The sequence below is a fragment of the Melanerpes formicivorus genome, unplaced genomic scaffold (genome assembly GCF_026170545.1).
Source record: "Melanerpes formicivorus ecotype bairdi unplaced genomic scaffold, bMelFor1.0.p_v2 SCAF_132, whole genome shotgun sequence".
Lineage (NCBI taxonomy): Eukaryota > Metazoa > Chordata > Aves > Piciformes > Picidae > Melanerpes > Melanerpes formicivorus.
Genome location: NW_027142484.1, coordinates 789,006 through 814,720, shown reverse-complemented (window position 1 = coordinate 814,720; position 25,715 = coordinate 789,006). Strand labels below are relative to the sequence as shown.

Here is a 25,715-nt window from a genome sequence, read left to right as displayed (position 1 = left end):
TTATATTCAGATTATCATATTCTGACATAGTTGCAAGGAAGAAAAATGTAGACACATAGAATTATTTCTCTCACTCTGTAATTAGGCAACAAAGGGAAATGGAACCATTAGAAGGAAGAATAACCCTAGGGTAGTGTCATCCCCCAAATGGTACATTAATGCTAATATTAATTGCCCCAGAGACATGCACTAGCCCCAGAATCTACAGGAGATACAGGACTGAGTGAAACCAGGCAGAATGGAGTGGAGATGAGGTGTTAAGGAAGGGCAATGTAGTGAACTCACATGCTTCTCACAGCCCTACTCCCAACACAAATAAAACACTAGTGGAGCAAGTAGGCTTTGACTTATTTTTTTAGTCCGAGTTTAGTGGTTTGAGTTGGTTATACATCCAGAAAAAGCAGAATTAAAATGCTGGTTGTGCATAGCCCCTGGCTTGATGAAGGTCTGGCTTTGAGTTAGGGGATCTGAATAGTTTCTCTCAGCAGAAAAACCAACACCAAAACCGAACCAAGAGGAGATCACAAATTTCTTTGTTATTTAAAGAACTGTAATGGCTAGAATGGTATTGATTAAAACATTTATCTTACAAATGTTTGTCTTCATATGAGCCTGGAAATAAAGCAACATGATTTAGGTTCTTAAAAAGAAAAGTACCACTGTACCTTACAACCTTCACAAGCATGTACTCCATAATGGTAGCCTGAGGCTTTATCCCCACAAATTCTACATTCAATGTTTAATGCTCCACTGGGTGATTCATCTATGCTACCTGGAGCTGTGGCAAAATTAATGGATGAAGGACTGGATGCTGGTGAAAGGGTGTCTAAAAGAAAAAGGAACACTTCAGAAATACTATACTACCCAGATGGATACCATTTCTCTACTAAACCCCCACAAAAATGAGCTTATGCCATAAAACCAAAACAAACCAACAGAACAAAACATGCATTAATAGTCATCATTTGGCCCTCAGTGTTTGAAACATAATGAATATTTCTATGAACACACACACAACTCAACACACACACCACCACACACAGAGTGTACCCTGAGACAGCAATGTCAACCAACAAAAAAGCCTTACCAAAGGAACTCCTGAACTGGAAGGGTGATGAGGGTTTTGAGGGTTTCATTACCTTTGAAGGGTAATGAGGGTTTTGAGGGTTTGCCTGGGGATGCTGATTGACAGCTGCCTAAACATGAGCCAGCAGTGTGCCCAGCTGGCCAAGAAGGCCAATGGCATCCTGGCCTGCATTAGGAATAGTGTGGCCAGCAGGAGCAGGGAAGTCATTCTGCCCCTGGACTCTGCATTGGTTAGGCCACACCTTGAGTCCTGTGTCCAGTTCTGGGCCCCTCAGTTTAAGAAGGACATTGAGACACTTGAATGTGTCCAGAGAAGGGCAACAAGGCTGGGGAGAGGCCTTGAGCACAGCCCTGTGAGGAGAGACTGAGGGAGCTGGGGTTGTTTAGCCTGGAGAAGAGGAGGCTCAGGGGAGACCTTATTGCTCTCTACAACTCCCTGAAGGGTGGTTGCAGCCAGGAAGGGGTTGGTCTCTTCTCTCTAGCAACCAGCACCAGAACAAGAGTACAGAGTCTCAAGCTGTGCCAGGAGAAGTTTAGGCTGGAGGTGAGGAGAAAGTTCTTCACTGAGAGAGTCATTCGCCATTGGAATGTGCTGCCCAGGGAGGTGGTGGAGTCACCATCCCTGGAGGGGTTCAAGGAGGGATTGGACGTGGCACTTGGTGCCATGGTTTAGTCATGAGGTCTGTGGTGACAGGTTGGACTTGATGATCTTTGTGGTCTCTTCCAACCTTGGTGATACTGTGATAAATCTGCACTGCACAGAATCAAACAAAACCAAGCTTTGGGGGATTTCCCCCTCGTGTCTTTCTGTGCTTCATTTTTTTTTTCCAAGACCTGAGCACCCAATTGAGATTTATTCTCCCCCCAGCCCCCAACTTCAAATAAGTCGACTACAAAGCACTCAAATTTCTTTAGACCAAGGCCTTTTTCTTCATGATAGAAGTGTGCTTCACAAATAACATCCACCTGAAAGGGAAGAGCAGCATTCAAGACATACAGAACCATAGAATGGTCTGGGCTGGAAGGGACCTCCAAAACTCATCCACTCTGACCTCCCTGCAGTCAGCAGGGACATCCCCAACTAGATCAGGCTGCCCAGGGCCTCCTCCAGCCTCACCTGGAATATCTCCAGGGAAGGAGCCTCAACCACCTCCCTGGGAAACCTGTGCCAGTCTTCCACCACCCTCATAGGGAAGAACTTGTTCCTAACATCCCATCTAAGTCTGCTCTGCTCTAGTTTGAAGCCATTGTCTCTTGTCCTGTCCCTGCAGGCCTTTGCAAACAGTCTCTCTCCATCCTTCTGTAACTCCCTTCAGGTACTGGCAGGCTGCTGGTAGGTCTCCCTGCAGCCTCCTCTTCTCCAGGCTGAACACCCCCAGCTCGCCCAGCCTGTCCCTGTAGCAGAGCTGCTCCAACCCCTTGATCATTCTCATGGCCCTCTTCTGGACCCTCTCCATCAGGTCCATGTCCTTCTCCTATACTGAGAGCTCCAGACCAGTACACAGTACTCCAGGTGAGGTCTCACCTATCCACTGGTCAGGACAAACACTACAAAACAGAAAAAGAAATAAACCCAAACCATAATGAAAGAGAAACCCTCAAACCTGTGTCACAACAGCCATTCAACCTGTCTCTCATACATTCCAGAAGGTTACTATCACCTCATCTTGCCACCACCTCCTTCACCTCTTGTTCCATAGCACTGGGTTCACATTGAGTTACACTTAAGATACACCTAAAGTTCCCTTGACTTTTGAAGAGCTACTTGTAGTTTTAAGTGCTAACCTAAATTGAGGCCTAAAAAGCAGTTGGCCAACTTACCTTTCTCAAAAATGTTCTTAAAGCATGCTCCTGCACATCACTGGAAAGGCCAAACATTAACAGGTATCCCAACTGTCTACTTCTAAGATAATTCAGCATTAGAAACCTTGTGCTGACATTCAGACCTGTGATTACAATGGGAAAAGCATTTCTGACTTGTACCCTGAAATAAACTCCCCAGACAAGCAATAGAATCACAGCGTTGTCAGGGTTGGAAGGGACCTCAAGGAGCATCCAGTTCCAAACCACCTGCCATGGGCAGGGACACCTCACACTGCAGCAGGTTGCTCACAGCCACATCCAGCCTGGCCTTCAAAACCTCCAGGGATGAGGCTTCCACCACCTCCCTGGGCAACCTGTGCCAGTCTCTCACCACCCTCATGGGGAAGAGCTTCTTCCTAACATCCAATCTCAATCTACCCATTTCTAGTTTTGCTCCACTCCCCCCAGTCCTATCACTCCCTGACACCCTCAAAAGTTCCTTCCCAGCTTTCTTGTAGCCCCCTTCCAATACTGGAAGGTCACAATTAGGTCTCCTCAGAGCCTTCTCTTCACCAGACTGAACAGCCCCAACTCCCTCAGTCTGTCTCCATAGCAGAGCAGCTCCAGCCCTCTGCTCATCCTCATGGCCATTCTCTGGACACCTTCCAGCACCCCCAGATCCTTCCTGGAACAGAGGCTCCAGAACTGGACACAGTGCTCCAGGTGGGGTCTCACCAGAGCAGAGTAGAGGGGGAGGAGAATCGCCTCCCTGTCCCTGCTGGCCACACTTCCCTTGCTGCAGCCCAGGACACAACTGGCTTACCAATTGACTGCTACATTAGCATGCTACAAACCTAGCACAATCCAACTGTAATGCTTTCAATTTGTATTTCCACCTTATTGGAGGAAAACATTTTCTGAGGCCAGAATTGCCTTTATCTTCAACCTTCCCACTTGCACCACAAGACCTGAGCAAATTAATGGGCGTGTTATTTTAGCAGGGAGATTAAGAAACACTCATGAATGTAGGTCAGCAAGTACTACGTTGGGAAAAAAAACCTGGCAGAGAACTCAGGCTGCACTGCCAGCCCTGCCGAGCCCACAGGCAGCAGAGTCATCAAGACCAGCCTAAAACCCAGGATTTTTTAGAATCTGATTCTTCTAATTTGCCTTCTGGAATCTGAGCCTCAAATATGTCTTTAACTGCAAAACTACAACGCTGAACACTCAAACTAGGAGGTGACAGTAGAAGGTGACTGAAATTGTTGTAGAATTTGTCACAAAATGGCTCAGGTTGGAAGGGACTTCAGACATCATCTCCTCCAACCTCCCTACCATGGGCAGGGACACCTCTCAGCTAGACTCAGCTGCTCAAGGACTCATCCAACCTGGCCTTCAGCACCCCCAGGTAGAAGGCAGCAACAACCCCCCTGGGAAACCTGTTCCAGAGTCTCACTTACCTTATACTCAAGAACTTCTTCCTCAGCTCCAGTCTAACCCTGCTGTGTATCAGCTTCAAACCATTCCCCCTTGGCCTGTTTCTAGACACCCTCTGGAAAAGTCCCTCTGCAGCCTTCCTGGAGGATCCCTTCAGCTATCGGAGGGCAACTCTAAGGTCCCCCTGGAGCCTTCTCTTCTCCAGGCTGAACACCCCCAGCTCCCTCAGCCTGTCCTCACAGCAGAAGTGCTCTTTGTGGCCTTCTCTGGACTCATTCCAAGAGCTCTGTGTCCTCCTTATGCAGGGCACACCAGAACTGGGTGCAGTATTCATGTGCTTATCCTAAGGTAAAATAGTGGTTAGAGCCTGGGAATCAACTTAAAGAATGAATGCCCAAACCTAAAACCTGACGTAAACCAAGCACAAAGTTAAGCATAAAGTGCTTAAAATGGCTCTGCTTAGAAAAGGTTGTGACTCCCCCAGTTTCAGGAGGAAAACCTTACTGACAATGCCACACTTCCACTATTTCCCTTTCCTCTCACATAGATCTGCCTAAAGCCTGTGCTATGTCTGAGCACCCTAAGACCATCACTTTAACCACAGCAGAAGTCATCAGCTGAGCAATGCTACTCTTGAGAAGGGAGGGAAACACGTGCTTTAAATACTGGTACATTCTAGGTGAGCTTTTAAGGGTTAGCTTATGAAGTTTTGGCAAAGATTTCACACTACTGTCCAATGCATGAGATTGGAAGAACCTTTTTAAATGGGGAACTCTTTTAGTGCAATATAGTGACTTAGAACAGCACCACCAAGGCTGGAAAAGACCTTTAAGATCATTGAGTCCAGACATAACTCAACTAAACCATGTCCTGAAGCACCACATCCATCTACAGCTTCTTCAACACCCCCAGGGATGGTGACTCCACCACCTCCCTGGGCAGCCTCTCCCAACCCCTCACCACTCTCTCACTCAAGAACTTTTTCCTCATGTCCAACCTAACCCTCCCCTGGCACAACTCCAACACAGTTCCTCTCATCCTGGGGCTGGTTCCTTGGGAGGAGAGACCAACACCAGCCTCACTCCAGCCTCCTCTCGGGCAGCTGTAGAGAGCAATAAGATCTCCTCTCAGCCTTCTCTTCTCCACACTGAACAACCCCAGCTCCCTCAGCCTCAACTCATGTGACACCCTCCAAACCCCTCCCCAGCCTCATTGCTCTTCTCTGGACACCCTCCAGCCCCTTAATGTCTTTCCTGTCCTGTGGCACCAGAACTGACCCCAGTGCTCAAGCTGTGGCCTCACCAGGGCCCAGTAGAGGGGCACCAGCACTGCCCTACTCCTGCTGGGCACACTGGGTGTGGTACAGGCCAGGATGCCCTTGGCCTTCTTGGCCAGCTGGGCACTCTGCTGGCTCATGTTCAGCTGCTGACCAGCACCCCCAGCTCCTTTTCCACCAGGCTGCTTTCCAGCCACTCTGCCCCAAGCCTGCAGCGTTGCCTGGGGTTGTGTGACCCAAGAGCAGGACCCAGCACTTGGCCTTGTTAAACCTCATTCCATGGACCTCAGCCTGATTTAACCTGGCCAGATCTCTCTGCAGAGCCCTCCTACCCTTGAGCAGATCAAGACTGCTGCTCAGTTTAGTGTCATCTGCAGACTTGCTGATGGCCTTAAAGGCCTCTACCAGCCTTAGTGACTTCCTATACGACTCCAACATGTAGCAACCTCTTTGTGAATAACAGTGATTTGGAAACAGTTGCTGTTACTAAAGTTGACTTAAATCAGCAGCTCTACAGTACAGTGATTTTTTTCAGTGATATTTGTTTAATAGCTTTAGCCTTAAGTACTTTAAGGCTATGCTATAACCAGCTTATGTATTTCTAGCATCACTTAGTCATAAACAATAATTATTGCATTAAAAACAAAGTCCTCAATTCCTATCACTATGTAATGACAACAGAAAATGCAATGGCCAGCCAAAACTCCCTTACCTGTTTTTACTGATCCATCAGATCCTGGCCCATTTCCCAGTGACTGGAACTCTGTTAAACTTAAAGCTCCAGAGCTATCATCACCTAGAGACTGAGACAGGTCTTGAATGTTCTCCATGTCTTGTAGGAACTCTCCAGATAAAGGGCTGCCTATATCATCCTCCTCCAGAGGAGTAAGAGGATAGAGCTGGTTTTCAGTGTCCACCATGTTGATCACGTAGAGCAGTCAATTAAACTTCTTTACACTGGGGAAAGAAGACTTTTGTTTAAATCCTGTACTTCAAATACATAATATTTTAAGGTGTTTTTTTTAAGTTTGAATCAGTTGCATCACACTGAGTACATGAATTCTAACCCCCAAGTGACCTATCATACAACAGTCTGATGCTCCAGAAGCTTTAGGCAACTTCGATCGTCGGCAGAATCACAGAATGGTCTGGATTAGGAAGGGACCTCCAAAGCTCACCCAGTCCAACCCCCTCTGCACTCAGCAGGGCCATCTCCAACTACAGCAGGTTGCCCAGAGCCCTGTCCAGCCTCACCTTGAATATGTCCCAACCACCTCCCTGGGCAACCTGTTCCAGTGTTCCACCACCCTTATAGTAAAGAACTTGTTCCTCGCATCCAGTCTAAATCTGCTAAATCTGAAGCCCTTGCCTCTCATCCTGTCCCTGAAGGCCTTTGCAAACAGTTTCTCTGCAGCCTTCATGGAGCCCCTTCAGGTACTTCAGCCCCCATTGCCTCTCATCCTGTCCCTGCAGGCCTTTGCAAACAGTCCCTCTGCAGCCTTCTTGGAGCCCCTTCATGTACTGGAGGCTGCTCTTAGGCCTGCCTGGAGCCTTCTCTTCTCCAGGCTGCACACCCCCAGCTCCCTCAGCCTGTCCTTGTGGCAAAGGTGCTCCAACCCCCTGATTTTTTTCATAGCCCTCAGGACAGAGGGAAAAAATAGTTCAGTATGAACTGAACTTCAGAAGAGATCAGTCTGTAGGTGGTTGCTTTCCCTCCCTTGCTGTTCAAAGCCACAAACTATGTTTCTATAGCAGGCATCAAACATTTCCCACCAAAACTTGGACAGAAATAAGAAATAGTAATATGCATACAGATCACATTTGAGCAGTTTTTGCTCACCTAACAGCTCTAGATCTGTTGATTGCCTCCTTTCTTCTTATTTCAATTTGTTCAATAGACCTCTGTACAAGGGGGCCAGACCAATGACTTCTGACAGACTCTGGCCAAAGAACACCTTCAGCAGGAGTGCTCCAGCACATGCTATCCCATGCACCTCTAACTCCTGGAGTTAGTTTTATTTCATAGAATGGCTCAGGTTGGACCTTAGACATGATCTGCTCCAACCTGCCCACCATGGGCAGGGACACCTCTCAACTAGGCTCAGCTGCTCAAGGCCTCATCCAGCCTTGCTTTCAACACCCCCAGGCAGGAGGCAGCCACAGCCTCCCTGGGCAGTCCGTTCCACAGTCTCGCCACCCTTCTTCTGTAGAACTTCCTCAGCTCCAGTCTAACCCTGCTCTCCCTCAGCTTCAAACCATTCCCCCTTGTCCTGTCTCTAGACACCCTCAGGAAAAGTCCCTCTGCAGCCTTCCTGGAGGATCCCTTCAGGTACTGGAAGGCAGCTCTGAGGGCTCCCCGAAGTCTTCTCTTCTCCAGGCTGAACACCCCCAGCTCCCTCAGCCTGTCCTCACAGCAGAGCTGCTCCAGCCCTTGGGTCATCTTTGTGGCCTCCTCTGGACTCCCTGCAACAGCTCTGTGTCCTTCCCTTCAAAACCACTCTCATCAACTTTGAGTAACAGCAGAGATTCCTGAGAAAGTGTCACAACCTTGAATTACTCTTCCATTGACTTGGCAGCTAAGCACACTGCAGTGCTGCTACTGCTGCACAGATCCACCCCTGCTGAAAGAAACTCACCCTTTACACCAAGTCCTGCTCATGCTTTACTCAGTATATGCACAAATGACACAGTGCATTCTGCTCCACGCAGTGAATATGCAGGGGCAGCTGAGAGGCTCTGGCTGTTACTGTGGTTACTGCTCCACACTGCCCTTTGCAAGCACCACGTGTTCCCTGCAGGGCTTTGTGAAGCTTCAAACTGCCAGGAACTGGCTCCAGGGGGATACAAAAATGCTGGCTTGGTTTTGGGTTGCCTTTTTTGGGGTTTTGTGTTGGTTTTTTTCTGACAACAGAAGTGCTGCATTGTTAAAAAAATTAAAGCCATCTCCCTCAATGTTATTTCAAGTTTCAAATAGCACTAGTTGGGCTCCTGTGACTCTGAGTGCTTTATACTGGCCATCTGAAGAGTTCAGAGGTTCATTGTACTTTTACTACTAAAACCCAGACAAATACAACAGCCAGTGCTGAAGGCTTAAGGCTGAAAAGAACCACAAATTATAAGGCTCATATCTCTTAGTACCTGGTGTTGTAAACCAAATGGAACAGAACAGAACAGAATAGACCAGACCAGGTTGGAAAAGATCTTTCAGATCATTAGAATTCCACTCTCCCTTCTTGAGCAGGAAAGGACTGACATGCTGCCACTAACTTTGCCATTTTAGTCTCTCTCTTAAAGGCAAGGTTTCTCTTAAGCTGCATGTTGTATCTGAGAATAGCTTAGGTTGGAAAGGACCTCAGAGATCATCTCCTACAACATCCCACCACAGGCAGGAACACCTCTCAAACAGACTTGGCTGCTCAAGGCCTCATCCAACCTGGCCTTCAACACCCCCAGGCAGGAGGCAGCCACAGCCTCCTTGGGTAGCCTATTCCACAGTCTCACCACCCTCATGCTGAAGAACTTCATCCTAAGGTGTAGTTTAACCCTGCTCACTCTCAGTTTCAAACCATTCCCCCTTGTCCTGGCTCTAGACACCCTCAGGAAAAGTCTCTCTGCAGCCTTCCTGGAGAATCCCTTCAGCTATTGGAAGGCAGCTCTAAGGGCTCCCTGGAGTCTTCTCTTCTCCAGGCGGAACACCCCCAGCTCCCTCAGCCTGTCCTCATAGCAGAGCTGCTCCAGCCCTTGGAGCACAGCTTGAGTACTGGGTCCAGCTCTGGGTGTCACTATTGCCAACCTGCTCTCTCATGATTCAAGGATCCTTAGTGGAGATTCATTTGCCTTTCAAATTAGGCCAGTTTTCACAGGAAAAGGGAAGTACCTTTTATACCACTTGGTGTAATAAATAAGAACATCTAGGAGAGGATGAATGGGAATTCATCCAGGATATCTCCCAACAGTTACAGAACACCATGCATGTCCCTGCTGATTTGGACTTGGACGTGTCACATTGCTACCCTCTGCCCCTGCACCACTTGGCTGTATTTGAAAATGACTGCCAAATTAAGTTACCCTCTTTGCTACATTAAATACTCCTTGGGACACTCTCCCAGATTGCCAGCACTGTAATAGAATTTTCCTAAGCCATGCAAGAGTTTTCATGTACATCTCAACTGCAAGCCTGCTGCAACTCTTCAGAGCATCCAAGCAACACTGACTGTGATGCCTAATTATTACAGTGGAAAATTGAAACCAGTTAACTTCTTTCCAACAGAGGGCAGGAGTATAATTGCTCTCACTTACAGCCTCCCCAGAATTTCCATCATCTGAAACTGGTTAGTAAAACACATTCTAATTATCACTTTCTTTTAAAGCTCAACAGTTTTCCTGTATCCAAGATCAATCTTCATCTCTCTTATAAATCCCTACCAGCTTGGAATCTGACAACATATTGAGAAATGTCTACGTTTGATAGAATCATAGAATCACCAAGGCTGGAAAAGACCTTTAAGATCATTGAGTCCAGACATTACTCCCACAACCACTAAACCATGTCCTGAAGCACCACATCCATCTACAGCTTCTTCAACACCCCCAGGGATGGTGACTCCACCACCTCCCTGGGCAGCCTCTCCCAACCCCTCACCACTCTCTCACTCAAGAACTTTTTCCTCATGTCCAACCTAACCCTCCCCTGGCACAACTCCAACACAGTTCCTCTCATCCTGGGGCTGGTTCCTTGGGAGGAGAGACCAACACCAGCCTCACCCCAGCCTCCTCTCAGGCAGCCATAGAAAGCAATAAGATCTCCTCTCAGCCTTCTCTTCTCCACACTGGACAAGCCCAGCTCTCTCAGCCTCAACTCATATGATGTCCTCCAAAGCCCTCCCCAGCCTCATTGCTCTTCTCTGGACACCCTCCAGCCCCTCAATGTCTTTCCTGTCCTGTGGCACCAGAACTGTGGAACCAGAACCAAGCTGTGTGGTGCAGCAGACACGCTGGAGGGAAGGGAGGCCATCCAGAGGGACCTTGACAGGCTGGAGAGGTGGGCACAAGCCAACCTCATGAAGTTCAATAAGAGTAAGTGCAGGGTCCTGCATCTGGGTCGAGGCAATCCCAGGCACAAATCCAGGCTGGGCAGTGACTGGCTGGAAAGCAGCCCTGAGGAGAGAGACTTGGGGGTGCTGGTGGACAAAAAGCTCAACATGAGCTCTCAGTGTGCACTTGCAGCCCGCAAAGCCAATCAGATCCTGGGCTGCATCAGGAGAAGTGTGGCCAGCAGGTCGAGGGAGGTGATCCTCCCCCTCTACTCAGCCCTGGTGAGACCCCACCTGCAGTACTGTGTCCAGTTCTGGAGCCCCTATTACAAGAGGGATGTGGAGGTGCTGGAACGTGTCCAGAGAAGGGCCACAAGGATGATCAGAGGGCTGGAGCACCTCTCCTATGAGGACAGACTGAAGGAGTTGGGGCTGTTCAGTCTGGAGAAGAGAAGGCTCCCAGGTGACCTAATTGTGGCCTTCCAGTATCTGAAGGGGGCCTACAGGAAGGCTGGGGAAGGACTTCTCAGGATCTCAGGCAGTGATAGGACTAGGGGGAATGGAATGAAGCTGGAGGTGGGGAGATTCAGGCTAGATGTGAGGAGGAGGTTCTTCACCATGATAGTGGTGAGACCCTAGAATGGGTTGTCCAGGGAGGTGGTCGAGGCCCCGTCCCTGGGGGTGTTTAAGCCCAGGCTGGATGAGGCTCTGTCCAGCCTGCTGTAGTGTGGGGTGTCCCTGCCCATGGCAGGGGGGTTGGAACTAGATGATCCTTGTGGTCCCTTCCAACCCTGAATGAAACTATGAAACTATGAAACTATGAACTGACCCCAGTGCTCAAGCTGTGGCCTCACCAGGGCCCAGTAGAGGGACATCAGCACTGCCCTACTCCTGCTGGGCACACTGGGTGTGGTGCAGGCCAGGATGCCCTTGGCCTTCTTGGCCAGCTGGGCACTCTGCTGGCTCATGTTCAGCTGCTGACCAGCACCCCCAGCTCCTTTTCCACCAGGCTGCTTTCCAGCCACTCTGCCCCAAGCCTGCAGCGTTGCTTGGGGTTGTGTGACCCAAGAGCAGGACCCAGCACTTAAAGCTCATTCCATGGACCTCAGCCTGATTTAACCTGTCCAGATCTCTCTGCAGAGCCCTCCTACCTTCTCCCAAGCTTCTCAGGAGACACAAGACAGAAATTAAATGATTGTAACATACCTGACCATAGCTACTGAAGGAAAATATAACACTCAGAAATTATATGAAATTATATGAATGAGGACTTGAAATAAAAGGCCACTTCAGAAACTGAAGAGATTTAGGAATGCACAACCATCAAAGTAAAGCAGCACAAATCACTGTAGATCATCTGCCAAAGACCTTGTAGTTAAACCACCTGTGTGCATTGAGAGCAACACCTGGGACCCCACACAGGGTCAGCATGCAGAGGAATTCTGCAGATGCAGAGTGCATTCCAAAACATTCCAAACATTCCAAAACTGCAAGCATTTCTGACTAACCTCATCTGTCATTCTTTGTCAACATTGTCACCCCTGCATATCTTTGAACAGTTTTTTCTACTGAGGCAGAAGGAACCAGCGCAGTAACACCTGCAACTAACTGCTGTTTACTACCATCATAGAATGGCTCAGGTGGGAAGGGACCTCAGACATCCTCTCCTCCAACCTCCCCACCATGGGCAGGGACACATCTCAGCTAGACTCAGCTGCTCAAGGCTTCATCCAACCTCATCAACATCCTCAGGCAGGAGGCAGCCACAGCCTCCCTGGGCAGCCTATTCCACAGTCTCACCACCCTCATACTCAAGAACTTCTTCCTCAGCTCCAGTCTAACCCTGCTCTCCCTCAACTTCAAGCCATTCCCCCTTGGCCTGTCTCCAGACACCCTTAGGAAAACTCCCTCTGCAGCCTTCCTGCAGGATCCCTTCAGTTATTGGAGGGCAGCTCTAAGGTCCCCCTGGAGTCTTCTCTTTTCCAGGCTGAACACCCTGAGCTCCCTCAGCCTGTGCTCACAGCAGAGCTGCTCCAGCCTTGGATTATCTTTGTGGCCTCCTCTGGACTCACTCCAACAGCTCTGTGTCGTCCTTCTGCTGGGGACATCAGAACTGGAGGCAGTGTTGGAGGTGAGGTCTCAGCAGAGCAGAGTCAAGGGGCAGAATCCCCTCTCTTGCTCTGCTGCCCACACTGCTCTGGCTGCAGCCCTGCTGGGCCGCATGAAGCTGCTGCCAGCTCATGGTGACCTCCTCTCGGTTACCTTAGAGTCCACTACTTTACATTATGTACTTAATACCTCTGATGGAACTGGGAGATACTGTACTCCAGTTGAAAGAAAAATAACTTTTCTGTATATCTGAGAAGGAAGCTGAATTGTTATCCCTGTGACAGGGCTATTTTGTGGTGAGGGACAAGAGCAAAGTAATGCTGATGTACATTTATTTTGGTAACGACAGCCAAGAGTAACAACTGCTGTCTGGAGGCTGCCAAGACTGTCTCCTTAACAGAAAAAGGAAGAAAGTAATGGCAGCACATGCTCTGCACTGCTCCTCCAGTGTGCTCTTCACCAAGTTCTCCCAATCTAAACCACTTGTTGATGGCACAGAAACATTATATCCCTCAGCAGACACGAAGCAGCAGTACCCTGCCCCAGCACAGTTGGGGAGGTTCCCGGAGGCACTGGGCTCCTTACACCCAGTGACATGAAGTCCCCTACACAAACACCTACATCTCTCCATCTACTTCTTGGTCCAGCACAAGGATTTTTACTAGATTAAGTGAGCACCAAAGCCTACCTTGAAACAAAAGTCCCAAGCTCCCAAACAGAGAGGGACCTGGGAGTGCTGATTGACAGCCGCTTAAACATGAGCCAGCAGTGTGCCCAGGTGGCCAAGAGGGCCAATGGCATCCTGGCCTGCATTAGGAATAGTGTGGCCAGCAGCAGCAGGGAAGTCATTGTGCCCCTGGACTCAGCACTGGTTAGGCCACACCTTGAGTTCTGTGTCCAGTTCTGGGCTCCTCAGTTTAAGAAGGACATTGAGACACTTGAACATGTCCAGAGAAGAGCAACAAGGCTGGTGAGAGGCCTTGAGCACAGCCCTGTGAGGAGAGGCTGAGGGAGCTGGGGTTGTTTAGCCTGGAGAAGAGGAGGCTCAGGGGAGACCTCATTGCTCTCTACAACTCCCTGAAGGGTGGTTGTAGCCAGGAGGGAGTTGGTCTCTTCTCTAAAACAACCAGCACCAGAACAAGAGGACACAGTCTCAAGCTGCACCAGGGGAAATTTAGGCCGGAGGTGAGGAGAAAGTTCTTTACTGAGAGAGTTGTTCGCCATTGGAATGTGCTGCCCAGGGAGGTGGTGGAGTCCCCATCCCTGGAGGTGTTCAAGACGGGATTGGATGTGGCACTTGGTGCCATGGTCTAGTCATGAGGTCTGTGGTGACAGGCTGGACTTGATGATCTTTGAGGTCTCTTCCAACCTTGCTGATACTGTGAAAACAGGCATTATTGGACAGGAAAGCAAAGGAAGGGCTGGACAGCTGAACTCTGAACACAGCAACAGCTCTTCCGGGAGCGTGCCTGCTATGGCCCTGCTTCACCACACTTTGCTGCTTCTTCAATCTTTGCAGCTGAGCTTATATCAGAGCAACCTAGCAGCTGGGGAAAGATAACTGAACTTATATCAGAGCAACCTAGCAGCTGGTGAAACAGAGCTGAGCTTATATCAGAGCAACCTAGCAGCTGGTGAAACAGAGCTGAGCTTATATCAGAGCAACCTAGCAGCTGGTGAAACAGAGCTGAGCTTATATCAGAGCAACCTAGCAGCTGGGGAAAGAGAACTGAACTTATATCAGAGCAACCTAGCAGCTGGTGAAACAGAGCTGAGCTTATATCAGAGCAACCTAGCAGCTGGTGAAACAGAGCTGAGCTTATATCAGAGCAACCTAGCAGCTGGTGAAACAGAGCTGAGCTTATATCAGAGCAACCTAGCAGCTGGTGAAACAGAGCTGAGCTTATATCAGAGCAACCTAGCAGCTGGTGAAACAGAGCTGAGCTTATATCAGAGCAACCTAGCAGGTGGGGGAAGAGAACTGAACTTATATCAGAGCGACCTAGCAGCTGGCGAAACAGAGCTGAACTTATATCAGAGCAACCTAGCAGCTGGTGAAACAGAGCTGAGCTTATATCAGAGCAACCTAGCAGCTGGTGAAAGAGAGCTGAACTTATATCAGAGCGACCTAGCAGCTGGTGAAACAGAGCTGAGCTTATATCAGAGCAACCTAGCAGCTGGGGAAAGAGAACTGAACTTATATCAGAGCGACCTAGCAGCTGGTGAAACAGAGCTGAACTTATATCAGAGCAACCTAGCAGCTGGTGAAAGAGAGCTGAGCTTATATCAGAGCAACCTAGCAGCTGGTGAAACATAAATGAAGTGCTTATTGTTTTAACTACTAAACTACCTACCCTTTTGTACTTTCAAACACTACTAGTAAATTACAGCTGCTTAATAATTATGGCTCTTGACAATGATTAACCAGCTTAGCAAGCACAGCCATTACACAGCCACTTCTGAAGCCTGTCAAAAGACACAACGATTTTCATTCCTGGAAGTTATAATTCAGGTTTCTCTTTCAGAAGCACAGAAAACCTGGAAGTAAAACATCTGGAAGTCATGCAGTGAACTCTTTTGTGCATGTTCACACTCCTGTATGCTTACACTGGCAGCTTTCACTTCATCTGCATCGATCCTTGCTTGCATGGAAGTGAAGCTTCTGAGAGAAAAAGTATATTGACTATGAATTTCAGGTAACTAATACCCACACAGAGTCTTTTGCTTTGCAAAACCAGAACAGCAGACATGGTAGCTGCAGTGAGAGGACTCTCCTCAAGCATCTGTGTCAGCCAATGGTTTTTCTTGCTCTTAAGAGTTGAGGGGGAAAAAAAAACCAATAAACATCTGTGCCACACAGATATTGGCAGAGGATTTCATCACTCTGTTAGTCTGCACCACCCCTTTTCCTACCCCCACATCAAAACACACACAGAGCAAACTGAAAACAAGAGAAGAGGACACAGAAACTACGCAGGCAGTTTGATGTAACGCTGGCTTTAAGGACAAGAAGGTTTCCCTGGCGCTCTCTCAGCTTTGTTATCTCAGAAATGTCTGCCTTCAGAAACCCTCTTTTCCCCTCATCATGATGAAAATACCCAGTGAGTAACTTACCTACAAACTTGAAACACCTCTCAAAGAACTCAGTGTCAGACTAGCAAATAAAAACACTTAGCCATGGAACAATGAGGAGAAACTTGCTTCATCTTGGGAAAGGGGTGGTGGGAAACCAAACCCCAAGCCCTTCCTCATTTGACACTTGTCACACTAGGGACAAGCCCTGTAAGGAAACAGGAATCAGACACAAAATTCCCCCATACACAGAATAGACTAGACTAGACTAGAATAAACCAGGTTGGAAGAGATCTTTGAGATCATCAAGTCCAACCTATCATCTATGTAATGAACTAAACCATGGCACCAAGTGCCTCATCCAGGCTCTTCCTAAACACCTCCAGGGATGGTGACTCCACCACCGCCCTGGGTAGTACATTCCAATGGCAAATCTCTCTTTCTATGAAGAACTTCTTCCTAACCTCCAGCCTAAACCTCTCCTGGTGCAGCTTGAGACTGTGTCCTCTTGGTCTGGTGCTGGTTGCCTGGGACCAACCCCCACCTGGCTATAACCTCCCTTCAGGTAGTTGTAGAGAGCAAGAAGGTCTCCCCTGAGCCTCCTCTTCTCCAGGCTAAGCAACCCCAGCTCCCTCAGCCTCTCCTTACAGGGCTGTGCTCCAGACCCCTCCCCAGCTTTGTTGCCCTTCTCTGGACACCTTCCAGCAAGTCAACCTCCTTCCTAAACTGAGGGGCCCAGAACTGGACACAGGACTCGAGGTGTGGCCTAACCAGTGCAGTGTACAGGGGCAGAATGACCTCCCTGCTCCTGCTGGCCACACTGTTCCTGATGCAGGCCAGGATGCCATTGGCCTTCTTGGCCACCTGTCACATTGCTGGCTCAGTACCCCCAGGTACTGAGGACCCCAAAGGTCCCTCAGATGCAAAGGTCCCCGAGATGCAGTACCAAAGTCTGGATTGACTACATAAACAAATTGATCCTGGAAAGGGTTTGCTTGCAAAGGTTAAAGTTGAGACAATCATTACCTCTGGGTTACATTGAGTTAGGCTCAACTCTGCACATGCAAAACTGCTGGGTGCGGCAGACCCTTTCAGAAAACTTAGATGAATAGGGCAGAGCCTGAAATATATAAGCTATAGAATACAGAATTAACCAGGCTGGAAAAGACCTTTGAGATCATCAAGCCCAACCTATCACCCAGCACCATCTAATCAACTAAACCATGGCACTAAGTGCCCCATCCAGGCTCTTTTTAACCATCTCCCTGGGCAGCATATTGCAAGTGCCACTCTCTCCATCTGGGAAGAATTTCTTCCTAACATCCAGCCTAAACTTGAGACTGTGTCCTCCTGTTCTGGTGCTGGCTGCCTGGGAGAAGAGACCAACCCCCACCTGGTTACAACCACCCTTCAGGTAGTAAAATTTACAAGATCCTGATTCAATACATTAAAAAACAGCAGAAAATAAAAAGAACTGAAAATTAGCTTTGGCACCTGAATGGCCAAGTCTAGTCTCCTGTCTGGGAAAACAAGCATGTTTTCTCCTCTGCCCTGTCACATTTGATTCAGTTCTCATACTTTGGCACCTTACATACTACTAATAGTTTGTATTTTACAGAGTATTAAGAAACTAAAACAAAGTAAATCATATCCTAGGCTGCAGCCAGAGCAGTGGTGGGTGGCAGGGCAAGAGAGGGGATTCTGCCCCTTGACTCTGCTCTGCTGAGACCTCACCTCCAATCCTGGCTCCAGTTCTGGTGTTCCCAGCAGAAGAAGGACACAGAGCTGCTGGAGTGAGTCCAGAGGAGGCCACAAAGATGATCCAAGGGCTAGAGCAGCTCTGCTGTGAGGACAGGCTGAGGGAGCCGGGGGTGTTCAGCCTGGAGAAGAGAAGACTCCAGGGAGCCCTTAGAGCTGCCTTCCAATAGCTGAAGGGATCCTACAGGAAGGCTGCAGAGGGACTTTTCCTGAGGGTGTCTAGTGCCAGAACAAGGGGGAATAGTTTGAAACTAAGGGAGAACAGGGTTAGACTGGAGCTGAGGAAGAAGTTCTTGAGTGTGAGGGTGGTGAGACTGTGGAACAGGCTGCCCAGGGAGACTGTGGCTGCCTCCTGCCTGAGGATGTTGAAGGCCAGGTTTGATAAGGCCTTGAGCAGCCAAGTTCTTGAAAAAATGAGGAAATTACTTACTGAAATGACAAAATATAATTTGCAAGTCAGAAATCCACACTTCTCCTGATGCAAATGACCTTTAAAAGTAAATATGTAAGCACACACTAGCATAAGCTACACCTGTCACATGGGAAGAGGAGGACTGCCATCAGTAAAACACATCATCAGGATACAGATTCTGCAGAGAGAACAACCATGAGGTGACAAAGAGGAGGTAACCACCCTAGGCATGAAGGATTCCTTACACATTAGACAAGTGCAAAGCAGCCATGATGCAGAGTGTGCATTAATAGAAATTTAAGGCTCTAGGAACATCTGTTTAGGTCCCTCTCAAGGGAAAAGTCTAAAATCTCAATCTGTATGATTATAAAAACACTCAAAGGCAAGACACGTAAAATCACCATGGATTGCAAGGCACATATGAGGACATTTAATTGCTTGTAATTGCAGTGTATACAAAGACACAGTTTGAAATTCAGCATTTCCCAGCACTGTCACAACATGCAAAGACCAAAAAGCCCCAAATATTTGTTGAAACGATTGACTAACACTGCTTAGCTACAAAAGTGTGGGCAGACCCTACACAGAAACAGCCAAAAAAAAGTCAACAGAAAAAGCAGTCCAGGAAGGGGAGGAAAGCACAGGCTGAAAAAAAAGAACAGGAAAATAGAACAATGACATCATCACTAACAGTCACCATTCAACTCCTTTGCAGTTACTGAGCCAGATTCAGTCTCTGCTGGCATCTCCCTGTAACTTCTTTCCAAGATTCCATAGCAGAGAGTAGAAGCTAAATCACCCTCAAGTCCTGACTCTCTGGAGTCTGAGTGCCTGGAATATATAAAAGAAAGAGAAATGTCTCTGAACAGGGTCACTCATCCTCCTTTTAAATGCAGCATTTCTGCCTTAGAGATTCATTGACTCATAGAATGGGTTGGAAGAGACCTTAAAGATCATCCAGTTCCAACTCCTCACAGTAGACCAGATTGCTCAAGGCCTCATCCAAATTGGCCTTGAACACCTCCACGGAGGAGGCAGCCACAACCTCCCTGGGCAACCTGTTCCAGTGTCTCACCACCCTCACTGTAAAGAATTTCTTCCTAATCTCCAGTCTAAATCTGCCCTCCTCAAGCTCTTTAAGCCAGGCCACATCTCTGCAGAGAGCAGGGACCTCAAGTCAGAAGATGGCAATAGCTCTCAGCAGCAGTGCTCTGTCCTGCCTCTTCATGCAGCTAGGGAGCATTCCCTGCAATGCTGCAGGCTCTAGATCCACTCAAATATCTACTTCATCCACAAGAGGCAAATCCCAGCCCACAGCCTTCTGCTCAGCTCTCACTCCCAGTTTGCTGCATCCTCTCACAGCAGTAGGTCTGGCCCCTGCACTAAGCAGAGCCCTGGGAGCACAGCACAGAATGGAGGCTCTCATGACAACTATTCAGCTGCTTTCTGTACTTTCATGATTAGATAGTGGCTCTCTCCAACGTTTCCTTTCAATTATGTAACACACTCAGTATAGTCTAAATAGTCCTAAAAAAGTCTTTGTAATGCCAAGATTGCTGTTTAAGAAACAACTAATAAGAGGGCTGTTACAAAACCATCCAGGAGGTAATGAACCTATTCATCCCATGCCTGCTCACTTTCATACAACTGAGGTAGTCAGCAAAGGAGAAGAAAAAAAGTTAGAAAAAGAATTGTAAAGCAGAAAGTAATTTTCAGCAGACTCACTTAAGCAGCTTCCAATGCCTGCAGAGATTCTACAGGAAGGCTGCAGAGCAACTTTTCCTGAGGGTGTCTAGAGGGAGAGCAGGGTTAGACTGGAGCTGAGGAAGAAGTTCTTCAGCACGAGAGTCTGGAACAGGCTGCCCAGGTTGGCTGTGGCTGCCTCCTGCCTGGGGGTGTTGAAGGCCAGGCTGGATGAGGCCTTGAGCAGCTGAGTCCAGTTGAGAGGCATCCCTATGGCAGGGAGGTTGGAGCAGATGATCTCTGAGGTCCCTTCCAACCTAGGCCATTCTCTGATAATGTCAAGCACCTAACTTACATGTTTGGGTTGAGCAGAACTTCCTGGGCTTTGCAGAGCCGCCACAACAACAAATGTAAAGCAGTACTTTTCAATCACACCACTTCCCCCATTCAGCCTCACAAGTATTTGTGCTGGCTCCAAGGAGGGAGCAGAAATAAGCAGCTGGGGAGAGGGCTACATATGCTGCACAGCCAAGAATAATTCCTTAATGCCAAAACTTGCAGTAACACACTCTTTAGAAGTTGGACCTCTTGCTGTGTTAGGAATAAAAATGTGTATGTCCAGCCTGAAGCCTCTCTGAAGAATCTAATGATTGTGTCACCAGCTGGACCTGTAAACCAGGCACTTGCATTGACTGAAGTAAATCAGCCAGGTCCTCCCGAGTCTCAGAGGAGAGCTGAAAACTGCTTCACAGATCAGACAGGATCTCAATTAGGTTAAGCACTATCATCTTTTGACAGGGCTATGGAAGTGGCAGACATGGCCCACACTTACTCATCATTCTTCCAGCAGTAAAACTCCCACAGAAATCCAGCCAAGGGAAGATGGAGGCATTTAGTCTCAAGTGAAACAACATGCTCCAGTAAATAAACAAAATCAATCAGTAATTCCAATGGTGGAAACTCAAGCTGAGAGCAGAATATAGCTCAAAGAAGAATTCAGCTGCTTGTAAAACAATTACAACATCCTAGCATCACATGGCTTTCCAAGGGGCCACTTTAAATTCAGCAAGCCTCTCAAGGACTCGCTAACTAAGAACCCATTTGAGAGCACGTTACATTTACACACAGGATTTTGGCACCGACTTGGGATTCAAAGAAATACCACACTTCCAGGTATGAGAACTGAAAGCTGTCTTTAAATTAGCCATTGCTAACCCCTTTAACAACAGGAGTTGATTTGACTTCATCAGCCATGGGACACAGGGGTTTTGCAACATTTGCCTTCAGGCTGCAGAGACAAGATTTACAGGTCCACCACCTCAGGTTTACATCTATCTGGAGTCAGGTTTGTTTTCTTCCACATAAAATGGGCATCAGCTGCATCAAAGCTGACATTACTCAAACTGCTCCAATTTGCAGTAAAATCCTGATGATTAAACAAATAATCATGATAGATCTTCTTTTCCCTACCTCATGTCTGCAAAGAGGGGAGATTGGTTTGTTTCTTGAAATGGCTGATGCTAAGCTCAAATAGATTCAAGTCTGCACAGAATACCAATAGAATACTGAGGCAGTTTGAGATTTATGGCTGTTTTGTTTTGTTTGGTGGTTTTTTGGTTGGTTGGTTGGTTTGGGTGTGTGTTGTGGGGGTTTTGTTTGTTTGCTTGTGGGGTTTTTGGTTTGTTTTGGTTTTCTCCTTTAACCCTGAGTTTTTGTATCCAGTATCAGTGCCTTCACTACCTAGGAAAAGAAGACCTGCATTTCTTTGTAATGAAAGATGAACTGAATCACAGATGCACAGAATGTTAGGGGTTGGAAGGGACCTCAAAAAGATCATGCAGTCCAACCCCACTGCCAGAGCAGGATCACCTAGAGTAGGTCACACAGGAATGCATACAGGAGGGTTTGGAACATCTCCAGAGAAGGAGGCTCCACAGCCTCTCTGGGCAGCCTGCTCCAGGGCTCTGGCACCCTCACAGGGAAAAGTTTTCCCTTCTGTTCCCGTGGCACCTCCTCTTGCTCCAGCTTGCCCCCAGTGCCTCTTGTCCTGTCCTTGGCTGGGTCTGTCCCTGTCCCAGCCTGGCTCTGTCCTCCCAATGCAACAGCCACAGAAATTTGTGCTTTTAACTTTTACAGATTCTGACAACATCTTGTAGGTGATGAAGCTAAAAGAAGATAGTGTTTAGCACACTGATGCTCCAGGTGTTTGCTGAATGCTTACAGGTGAAGGTCACAACCACTGAGAAGCAAAGGCTTTGACACACCACTTTCAGAGGCTATTTTCTTCACATGCAAATGAAAAGCTTGATTGATGATTGGTATTTGAAGCAATGCAAGGTCACATTCAGACAAACACACCACTGGTGTATTTGCTATTTGATCCAAGATCCAAGGTCATGCTCACACAGAAATGTGTCATCTGAGGATTTGCTTTATTTTTATGATGGCATTCATGAATGCGAAGCTCTCTTACTTTTCCCACGTGTCCCCAGACTCCTTCCCTGCTCATTTGGAAGGCAGCTGTGTTTCCTGAGTTTTGCAGTACTGTCCAAATGTCTGACAAGCTAATTACAGAAGCTGAGATTTTGAACTGATGAACAGTTAGGGATAATTCAGCTTCAGGAATCGGTGCTCAGATTGAGGCTAGCTCTGGTTTGTTAATAAAGGAACAACCCAAACCTTCCCCCCCCAAAAAATCACCTAAGCTGCATGCCCATATTAAATGTCTTAAACTACTGCCCATTTATTTTTCTAAAAACAATATGTAAAAATAAACTTGAGTGGTGAAGTCAGGGATGGACTTGAATGGTGGAGTCTAAGTCTCTCCCTTCTTGCTTGGGGTTGGACTCGATGACCTCCAGAGGTCCCTTCCAACCCCTAACGTCCTGTGATCCTGTGATGCCAACAAGTACAGCACTTGCAAGCAGCCTACACATCACAGTATCAGCAAGGTTGGAAGAGACTTCAAAGATCATCAAGTCCAACCTGTCACCACAGACCTCATGACTGGACCATGGCACCAAGTGCCACGTCCAATCCCCTCTTGAACACCTCCAGGGATGGAGACTCCACCACCTCCCTGGGCAGCACATTCCAATGGTGAACGACTCCCTCAGTGAAGAACTTTCTCCTCACCTCCAGCCTAAACTTCCCCTGGCACAGCTTGAGACTGTGTCCTCTTGTTCTGGTGCTGGTTACTAGAGAGAAGAGACCAACCCCCACCTGGCTACAACCACCCTTCAGGTAGTTGTAGAGAGCAATGAGGTCTCCCCTGAGCCTCCTCTTCTCCAGGCTAAGCAACCCCAGCTCCCTCAGCCTCTCCTCACAGGGCTGTGCTCAAGGCCTCTCCCCAGCCTCGTTGCCCTTCTCTGGACACGTTCAAGTCTCTCAATGTCCTTCTTAAACTGAGGGCCCCAGAACTGGACACAGGACTCAAGGTGTGGCCTAACCAGTGCTGAGCACAGGGCACAATGACTTCCCTGCTGCTGCTGGCCACGCTATTCCTGATGCAGGCCAGGATGCCATTGGCATTCTTGGCCACCTGGGCACACTGCTGGCTCATGTTTAGGCGGCTGTCAATCAGTACCCCCAGGTCCCTCTCTGTTTGGCAGCTCTCCAGCCACTCTGACCCCAGCCTGCAGCTCTGCATGGGGTTGTTGTGGCCAAAGTGCAGCACCCTAACATCTGCCCTAACATGCTGCTCACTGGAAACCAGCTGCTCAAGACGAAATTGGAATGTTGCAATTGTTTCCTTACAGCATCTGAGATTATGCAAAGTGGCTCCACCACGATTTTATAACCATATCCTGACAGCCTACAGAGGCTTCATTTGTTGAAGGATAAAGACATATCCACAGAACCAATATGGTTGAAAGAGACCTCAAAGCTCATCAAGTCCAACATCTGAGGGTAAAAGGCAAACACAAATTGCATTTTAGTGTGGAAACTAAATGATGCTCTTCAGTACAAGCAATTCTTGATGTGAGCCCCTTGCTGAGCCTCCAGCAGAGCACGCTTGCACTGCATATGTTAAAAATACAGTTCAGAGGGTAAGGAATTAAAGACATCTGTGTATGTACAATTGTCAATTAAATTATCATTTAATGCATAGTGAGGCAGTGCCAGGCCAAACTTTTGGCCATTTGCCATTAAACATATTGACTGTCCTGTTACATAAGCCTCTTAAAACTCAGAAGCTTTCCTTGCTCACGTGCTTGTTAAGAAAAACAAACAGAGCCCTCCAAAACCTCACCACAACATACATGACCCAGAAAGATAGCATCATTTGTACAAGCAAAGCTCTCTGGACACTCTTACTAATAAATGTGAATTTTTAGACATACTATGTTGATGGATAGAAATAAAACCCAACTGGCACTAACAGAAACAAGCAAAGACTCTGATACACTTCCTCAAACTCTGAGAGCATGATGACAATCTTCAAGGTTCATCTCTGTGTATGGATACCTTAAACTGTATTATTACATACTAGGATAGAAGACAATACTGTTTTGTATTGTTTTCTAGCCACAGAACTTTCTATGTGATAGCAATTGCTATATATTGGTGCTAAGACCCTAATGTATCATCCTAGAACGGCTTAGGTTGGAAGGGACCTCAGACATCATCTACTCAAACCTCCCAACCATGGGCAGGGACACTTCTCAGCTAGACTCAGCTGCTCAAGGCCTTATCAAACCTGGCCTTCAACATACCCAGGCAGGAGGCAGCCACAGTCTCCCTGGGCAGCCTGTTCCACAGTCTCACCACCCTCACACAAGAACTTCTTCCTCAACTCCAGCCTAACCCTGCTCTCCCTCAGCTTCAAACCACTCCCCCTTGGCCTGTCTCCAGACACCCTCAGGAAAAGTCTCTCCTGCGGCCTTCCTGTAGGATCCCTTCAGGTATTGGAGGGCAGCTCTAAGGTCCCCCTGGAGCCTTCTCTTCTCCAGGCTGAACACCCCCAGCTCCCTCAGCCTGTCCTCACAGCAGAGCTGCTCCAGCCCTTGGATCATCTTTGACGCCTCCTCTGGACTCATTCCAAGAGCTCTGTGTCCTTCTTATGCTGAGGACACCAGAACTGAACACAAAGACTGGTAGTGACATACTCTTTTAAAACTTAGAATTCTTGCTAGTTTACCCATAAAATCACCTGTTGTCAATTGATATTTATAGTAAAATGAGGGATAAGCAGTAACTGACTGATCTTTTGCTCTGTGAGCGTATTTATTATTCCAACTGTGATTTTGACCTCCATTGCTTTCAAACAGCAAAGGAATGTTCCTGTGACATAAACACTTAACTGAATACAAAGTCATATATTATATATAGTGTGGACTAAACAGTGTATTGTCATGCCATATCCTCTAATATTTTATACAGACAAAGTAGCTCTGAGTTTGTTGACTGGTAATGAAATTGTGTAGAATTCTTTGAGTTTCAAACAGTGTGAGAAAGGCTTGAGAGCATTAAATTGTTCCAGCACACAAAGGCTGCCCAGGGAGGTGGTGGAGTCACATCACTGGAGGTGTTTAGGAAGAGCCTGGATGGGGCACTTGGTGCCATGGTTTAGTTGATTAGATGGTGTTGGGTGATAGGTTGGACTCTATGATCCCAAAGGTCTTTTCCAACCTGGTTAATTCTATGCTATTCTACCAGCAACTCTGGGGAGAAGAATCTTAGAATTGTCAGGGTTGGAAGGGACCTCAAGGATCATCTAGCTCCAACCCCCTGCCATGGTGCAGGGATTCCTCATGCCTCTGTCACCTCACATTATCCTGTGGTGCTTTCCTCTCTTTCCCCTTCTCGTACACTCACAGTTTGCCCTCCTCATGCCATGTCCCTGAACTACTGACTGTGTAAACAGCAAACATGCTGGAGCTGGCTGGGTCCTTCATGTTGCAAGGGTCTGACTCCATGCTGATTGGCAATTGACAGGCCAAACAGATGATTGTTGGATTCATATTGCACCATTTCCTCTGCAGGGTCAATAACTTGTTTTCCTTTCTTCTTTCCAGTTATCAACTTACAGAAAAATTACAGAACT

The 25,715-nt window shown here is 47.7% G+C and overlaps 1 protein-coding gene across 2 annotated transcripts in view; it reads right to left on the bottom strand.

Moving 5' to 3' along the window:
- Positions 1–25,715, bottom strand: part of PPARA (peroxisome proliferator activated receptor alpha) — a 49,126-nt gene that overhangs the window by 12,380 nt on the left and 11,031 nt on the right. For both annotated transcript variants that reach the window (XM_068168110.1, XM_068168111.1), the window contains 2 exons: positions 6,315–6,559; positions 666–826 (listed from right to left, as the gene is read on the bottom strand). In XM_068168110.1, the coding sequence (XP_068024211.1) occupies positions 666–826; positions 6,315–6,522 (369 nt within the window). In that variant the 5' untranslated portion in view covers positions 6,523–6,559. The remainder of the gene's footprint in view (positions 1–665; positions 827–6,314; positions 6,560–25,715) is intronic.